Source organism: Momordica charantia, assembly GCF_013281855.1.
Source record: "Momordica charantia cultivar OHB3-1 chromosome 9 unlocalized genomic scaffold, Mcharantia_2.0 BLBB01000009.1, whole genome shotgun sequence".
In the NCBI taxonomy this organism is placed as follows: domain Eukaryota; kingdom Viridiplantae; phylum Streptophyta; class Magnoliopsida; order Cucurbitales; family Cucurbitaceae; genus Momordica; species Momordica charantia.
This window is the reverse complement of record NW_028275167.1, coordinates 23,834,633-23,842,413: the sequence shown is the minus strand read 5'-3', so window position 1 is coordinate 23,842,413 and position 7,781 is coordinate 23,834,633. Positions and strand designations below refer to the sequence as shown.

The window sequence follows — 7,781 nt, the reverse complement described above, 5'->3', positions numbered from 1 at the left end:
TACTCATATAAGTCAAAAGATATGACCTCATAGGTAGAAAGAAGGTTCATAATTTACTAGTACTATTTAGATAAAGATTGAGTTGTGGGCATATATCTCATCCAATGATATCTCTCTCTTTTTTATAATGAATTTATAAATAAAAGACAAATGTGTCATCCTAGAGCTAGGTAAAATTTACCTTCATACTCTCGCTTGCCTTCACATGAATAATCAAAATCGAACCATCTATAATTTGTACTTTCGGAACGCAACATACAACACTCTTCATTATACTGCGCTCTCCAAGTCATGTGTTTGTTCCTCCCTTCTTCCCTTCCTACGACAAAGTCTTTATAGGTCGTATCAACACACTATTATAAAAGATGACATTATCATTTTTCATATATAATGAGGCCTCTTTAGGGTTACTTAGAGCTTAATTGTTTGATAACGTTTCTATTTATTGTTTCTGTTTCAGCTTCATTTTTAATAAAGAAAAATGAATTGCATGGCTCCAACATCCATGAATTCAAGTGTGACAAAACAATCTTTTTATTTATATTTTGGAACAAATTAAAAATGTGAACAATAAAGAAGAAACTTGTTTTGGTTGTTTTCAAAATTTCTATAGAATTTTGAGAATGTTCCAAAAGAAAAGGAGAAACAACCAACGTAGTCAAAATACTTAGATTTCTTAAGAAATTTAGGAACGAGAAATGAGAAACGACAACGTTACTAAACGAGCCCTTAATCCTAGGTTTAATAGTCTTTTTTTTTTTGGTTAGTTTCTTCACTAAAACAAGTAATCTTATCACTTGTCTCATTAAAATTCCAACTATGTTCCAATTTTCCTTGGATATTTCTCACTTGATGATCATGATAAAGAAGACTCAAGTGAGAAAAGCATACAAAATGGAAACAAATATATCTTTGGTATACATATTTTATGTTCATCATGAAAAAATCATATATATATATATATATATATATATATATATATATATATATATATGCAAGTTGGCACAGCGCTTTCGCTTTAAATCAATCTCGCTCATCTGGTCTGCCCGGTCAAATCAGCTCTCCTGCCTTTGTATCCCATGCCCGGTGCCGTTGTCCCATTGAACTTGCCCGCTCCTAATTCGGCTTCAGAGAGTGGGGAACCCAGTCCTATCCCAATGTTACTCAACTATATCCTATGAATTTCATTTCGCACCGGAAACTATTCTAGGAGAAGTTCGAATCCGTTTCGTTCGGATATTGATCGGTCTTGGTTTGACATGGTTTACGCGTTACTGGTTCCCGGAAGAGTTAATATCTCCATTAGCTAAACCCTTTCTTACCCTGCCTTTGGACTCGTATTTTGTTTGTACACAATCAACGGAGGCCTTCCCGACATATGTTGCAATGTCTTCAATAGCATGCTCTTACTTCTATATAAAATTAAATAGAAACAAAACATCATCATACCTATAATATTTATTCTTACTTTTCTTTGTACAACAATAGAATTTTGTAAACACAAAGAAGAAAGAGAGGAAAAGACCACAAAACCCTCATACAAACACTCAAATAATTTCTCCATTTTTCTCAATCAAAAGGGCCTTTTGAGGTCCTTAAAATCCAAAGATTCAATACATTCTAACCTATCCCTATGAAGACCATTCAACAGTTTCAACAACTCAGTTGCTTTCTCCTTTGTCCATTCACTACAACCAACTTGCAACAATAGCAAAAGCTTCTGAAACGCTCCCACTTGAAGTGCTTCTACTTTAACTCCTCCATCTTCCCTACTCTCATGCTTTACAAGCTTCCAAACAATGGCCACCGATATCTCGGTCGCCACATCCGAAACCCTAAGTATCTTCTTCACTATCACGGGCATCGTCAGCGCGTGCCCGTACACCTCTTCTCTTCCTTCTTTGCTCTCACAAATGCCATCGAAGGCTCCCAACGCCCTCTCGCACACGCTTCTCTCCGCATCGACGAGCGTCTCGAGAAGCAAGGAGACGAACCCCATTTGCAAAAGGGCCTTTGTGAACCTCTCTGGATTGGAGGAAGAGGCTATGGCGTGATATGTTATGAGAAGTGAGGCTTTTCTTGAAGATGGGCAAATGGGCTCCTTTATTAGCTTCACAAAACCCTCTAAGGCTCCTTGGATTTCAGCCAACTCGGTTACTTTTTCTGGGTATGATGAAATGATCTCTTTCAATACCAAAACTGAGCTTCTTCTTCCTGATAAGTCTCCTCCTTTCAAAAACCAAACAAGGGATTGCAATGAAGCTTCGGATTTGAGGTGTTTAATGGCTTCTTCTTGTAGGGGGAAGACGGTGGCGATCGCGGATAACACTTCTGCCAAAACCTCGTTGCTCTTCTCGAACGTTTCCGGTCTTGAAAATACTTCGAATGCAGATGCCAACACGTGGCCTGCGTAAAAAATATGAATAAAAGATTAAATATAATTTACTCGAACTTGAAATAGCTTCATTTCCTCCCTATTTAATATCGACAGTTTGAGGTTGATGGTTTATTCTACCAACCTGTTCCATTGGCGATAATGCATTTCTTGTTGCGCTCGCTTTCCTTCCCCAGCCTCTTGATCCTCTCCACCAAGGATTGGCATTCCTCCGCATCCCCCCGCCGCGTCGCGGCCGTGATCTTCGAGAGAATCTCGAGCAGCTGGACCGAGCTGAGGGGAACTCTCGGCGTGGGAATCCTCTCAATCCCATAAGCCCTATTGTCAACGCACCAATCTTGGATCATCTTCCTAATGTTGTGATTGGGAATGGGGTCAAGACTCACCAACGGCTGGTTGGTGATGGGGCAGCTGAAGTTGCCCCCTTCAATCCAAGTCTCAATGCTGGCTCGATCGTACGTGATCCCGGTCGACAAAGTCACCGGATCCTTCATCAAGTCGAGCGATATCGGGCACCGGAAGTGGGTCGGGATCGTCAGCTCCACCGCCCCCCGGCCCTCAACCTCCCTCTGCCGAGTCGCCCTCCGTCGTCTCCAGGAAGAAATCATATCAGCCGAGAACAATTCCTATAGATAGATAGATAGATCGAGAGCGGAGTGAAGAGAGCGAGGGAAGATAGTATATATATTATATGTTATATGTGAAAGGGTGTGTGGGAGCACGCGTTTGAAAGGTAGGGATTAAGAAAATGGTAGGTTGAAGATGGAAGAAGGAAAAGAAGAAGAGGGAGATTTTGAACGTTGACCAAAAAAGAAAATAAAAAAAATAAAAGGGATCCAAGTTTGAATTTGAAATGGTAAAATGGGAATTTGATTTTGTTTTATAATTAAGAGAGAGAGAGAAGAATGGATCAAAGACTAATTTGGGTTCGAAAAAATCAAAGTTTTTGACGTAAAGGAGATGGCCGTCAACACAATGCCTGGTCGGTGAGTCTCCTACTGACTCACTCTCCAAATTTTGCCCAAACTCCTGTCCCATATCCTATGTATGCATGTGTGTGTATATATATATATATATTATATGTGTGATTAAATTACAAAAATACCCTTTCATCTTTACAAAGGTTTCAAAAATACCCTTCATTTAGTATTTTGAACACAAAGTTGATGTGGTAGAATCTGAAACGATGTGGTAATTAACATTGAATATTCTAACCTTTAATTGAATATTCAATCTAACTAAAAAAATTGAATATTCGATCAAACAATCTAACTAAATATAAGAAAATACAAGACATTGACTAAAAGAGAAAATTTACATACCGAAAGAGAAAAGAAATTCAAGTTTTGATGAAGAAAATGTTGGGAGAAAGAGTAAGAAAAAACTCTTTATATATTTGTAGAAAATAAGAAGTTACGAAAATTTTATAGTTGAAAGACAAAATTACCCTCAAAATATCTATGAGAATGTTGAAATTAAAAGGGCAAAATAAAGAGAAAAAGTTTCTTCCTATAGTCCCTTTTATATATACTATAGATATATTTAGTACAACATGGGAGTCGACATCAAACTCATAATCTCTTAACCTCTTAATTATTTCCGACGAAGACTTTTTGGTAATACATATATAGTTGATTAACTAGGATCATAATAACAATCAATGATAATTATAGTCACCTACATCAACTGGAAATAATTATGTACCTAATTAACATATACGTGTTCTAATTTTTTCCATATTTGCAAAAATATAGATAAATAAAAATTTTGCCTGCGCAATTTTTATATAAATTATATGGTAGATTTGCAGTTATCTCAAATTGAAACTCTTTCTTAAAACATGAATGATTTAAAAAATTTGAGTAAACTTCAAATGATAAATGATGTAAAATTTTTCAAAAATCACCGCTAAACTACAAAAGTCGTTCTAGTCACATCATCAATTTTTTTTTTTTTTTTTTTTTTTTTTTGGGATGGAACACATTATCAAATTTTTAATGGAGTAAATTACCTTTTAAAGTTACAGAACTGTTGTAACTAGACACTAATTTTATTATTTCACCAGTGATCGAGTTTTTTTTTTCTTTATATATATATATTACATCAGAAGAGGGGTGATCACACACCACAACCACGAAGGAAAATAATTATCCTCATTCAATGACGTCGGGAGAGAATCCTCAACTAATTGAGGGATCTTGTCAATTATGACACCTCTTTTTAGAATTGGAAGTGAAATAATTGCCTGCAAAATTGTATTAATATTCTCCACCATGACAGGTAACGAAGGATTAGAAAAATTCGTCGAATCATGCTGGTGATTCTCAATACAATAATATAGATTGATAGCCTCAACAAATTCTAAAATGGTGTTTGGGTCAATCGTTGTCGCACCTGCGTCGTCGCCCACCTTTTGCTCCGTCATTATTCCCTCTAGACCATGGAAGTTTTTTTAACAAGGATGCAACAAAGATTAAGAGTCACCCCAATAAATCACAAGTGGTTGTCCTCTCCAATTTTGAGTCTCACAACTCTTCAAAATACCCTGATGATGAAGCCACGAACCATACATAACAATGTTGTCTTTAATTTTGTCGGCCTCAACAACACTGTTAGCATCAAACGGGAAGATTCCCGACACCCGACCACCATTCACCATCACATAAACCAGTAGAAAATAAGGATTCTCCCCATAAATTGACTCCACAACAATAAGAGAGGTCATTTATTATATCTGGATCTATGCTACTTACTTCTTGAAAAAAACCTCAGAAGAACTAGAACAAAGCAAAGAGGAACATCTCCTAAGAACTCAGTCAACCTTTCACGGAGAGGAAAGGAGTTGACCACTGACCACTCCCCTCCCCCACTTTTTTCCATCTTATTAGGCACAACTTTAAAAGTTTAGAAATTGAAACTATAATTTTATTGATGATCGAGCTTAGTTGCAACAATTTCAATGGCGTGAAGAAACATAATTGCAACAACCTCATAGATTATGGTGGATTTAAGATTCAAGATTTATGGTTCCTAGTTATTATCAATAGATCATGTTTGGCAAATTAGAAAATTGATCTTAGGAAGGCTTAAAATCACTTTAAACTTATTTTCAAAAAATCAATTATTTTTAAATCTCTTTTTTCAAAGTCATCCATTTTACCATCACTCCAAAACACACCCTAAACTACTTATATAACAAGGGTAATGTGGCTCATTTTTCATAAGACGGCATCATATGCTAAATTGTACGACTAAATTTCTATGATAGGAAATTTGCATCATATGCCACACTATTGTAGAATGGTTATTTCTCATATTCTAATAAAGGTTTTAAATGTTTTTTTTTTCTTTTTTAATATTGGGTGGAATTAGGCTTCACAATTTTTTTTAGTGGGATATATACTTTAACAAGTTCAACTGCGTTGACACAAAGGTTTTACATCAATTAATGTTTTTCTAAAAATTAAAAAAAGGAAGAAATTCATTAAAAAAATCTTAAATTAATAAATAATGATTTTTATCATTTTTTAATTAGTCAAAATTTCTTATTATTAATATCAAGGTATTTTTGTTGACATTTTTTTTTATATTTTTGTTTGGTAGGATGGAAATATCAACACACTGCTGTCTTTTTACGTATAAAAGTGGTTAAGACATTTATGTTATAATCTAATGTTTTAACTCTCCGCATATTTTTAACCCGAACATAATTCTACAAGTTAAAGGTACTATCTCCAATCAGAAGGTCGTTAGTTCGAATCTCCACCTCACATATTGTACTAAAAAAATTAAAGTACTTTTAAGTGTTGCATAAATATAATAATTAGATCTTTGAATTATTAAATTTTTGATTGGTAAATAATCCAGTTATATTTTTACAAAGGACAAAAATGTGTGAAATATGGACAAAATGAAGCAAAGAATCAAAAATAAAAATCACTCCCTTATTTGGTAGGTAATCCGAATTTTATTTCTTGTTTTCAAATTTAGTGAATCAAATAAATTTTTAGTATTTTTAGATTTTAAATAAAAAAAAACCTTGATAAATATATTATTGTAGGTTATAAACTCATTATATTTTTCTTAAAATTAAAATAACAAAAAGTAATATATTATAAATTATATAATGTTATAAAATAATAATTATACAAAATTTATAACATTATATTTTAATAAGTTAATTATAATATTTTAAATTCAACTAAATATTTTAGATTGTTACAAACTAAAAAGACTATTCCAAGTGTTAAGTAATATATTATATTTTAATTTTGACATAAATGAAGTAAGTTTATGATAAATAGTATATTTATCACAATCTTTTATTTCTTAATGTAATATTACACAATGAAATTTCAAATTCAAAATCTGAAAAATTAAAAAGATAAAAAATGTTGTTTTTAGAATATTCATGAATTCGATCTTAGAGTTTTCATAAATAAATTTAAAAATAAGATAGAAATACACCTGGTTTATTTCCAACCAAATTTTACTGAAGCACAATAGTTCATTAATAAGTTTTTTTTTATGCTAAAGCGATTATAGCGGGGCGATAATGGAATATATCGCAAATAAATAATGATAATTTTTTTATTTTATTTTGGATGAAAATAGTTTATTTAAGAATTTTATATTTGAAAATTTGAATGTTGGGTTAAGAAAAGGAAAGATTGGGGAACGCGCAGTAGACGCGCAATCTGAATCCGCGGCTTTAAACGCGTGCCCAAATTCGGTATTTCAGTTTTCTTTTGCTTTTGCCAAATACAAATCCGTCACGCATTTTATCCCTTTCTCACGCGCAAATCTATCATATAATTTTTAATTTATTTTAACGCTTAAATTTCATTTTGGATTTATTTCATTTTGGTCTTTTCAACTTTATAGAACGAACATTTTGGTCTTTGTTAATATTTGGTCATTAATTTTTGAAAAAAATTTCTAGTGCTATCGAAAGTACAGTACTTATTCTCTTAGTTTACACCATAATTTTTATCTGTAGGAGTGATTCTTTAATGTCATTGGGTCTCACATTATTTTTAAACGATGTTAGTGTCTTTATAATGAATGAGAATAGTGTCTATATTTGGAGAAAAGATTCGAACTCACGATTCTTTGGTCGGAAATAATTTTTATTTTATTTTATACAACATGTTGGGGTAGGGAATCGAATTTACAATCTCTTGGTTAAAAATATATGTCAATTACTGTTGAGCTATGTTCGCTTTGGCCGAAAAGAGATGTTTTAACCAGTTCAGCTATGCTCAAATTAGTTAGTGTCCAACTCTCGTAGTATTGGAAATTTTTCCTAATTTTTGTCTAATGCAATACATTAGTACATATATTTGAAATTATATCGTTTTAAAAGACTGTCGGGAGAATAACAATG

The 7,781-nt window shown here is 33.1% G+C and overlaps 1 protein-coding gene across 1 annotated transcript; it reads right to left on the bottom strand.

The window, feature by feature from the left end:
• Window positions 1–1,429: 1,429 nt before the first annotated feature.
• LOC111015879 (U-box domain-containing protein 21) lies at window positions 1,430–3,199 on the bottom strand. The gene is made up of 2 exons (XM_022291055.2): window positions 2,520–3,199; window positions 1,430–2,406 (listed from the first exon to the last, which is right to left on the bottom strand). Exons 1-2 carry the CDS (start codon window positions 3,001–3,003, stop codon window positions 1,574–1,576), a joined length of 1,317 nt encoding a protein of 438 aa, XP_022146747.1. The 5' UTR covers window positions 3,004–3,199; the 3' UTR covers window positions 1,430–1,573.
• Window positions 3,200–7,781: the final 4,582 nt, after the last annotated feature.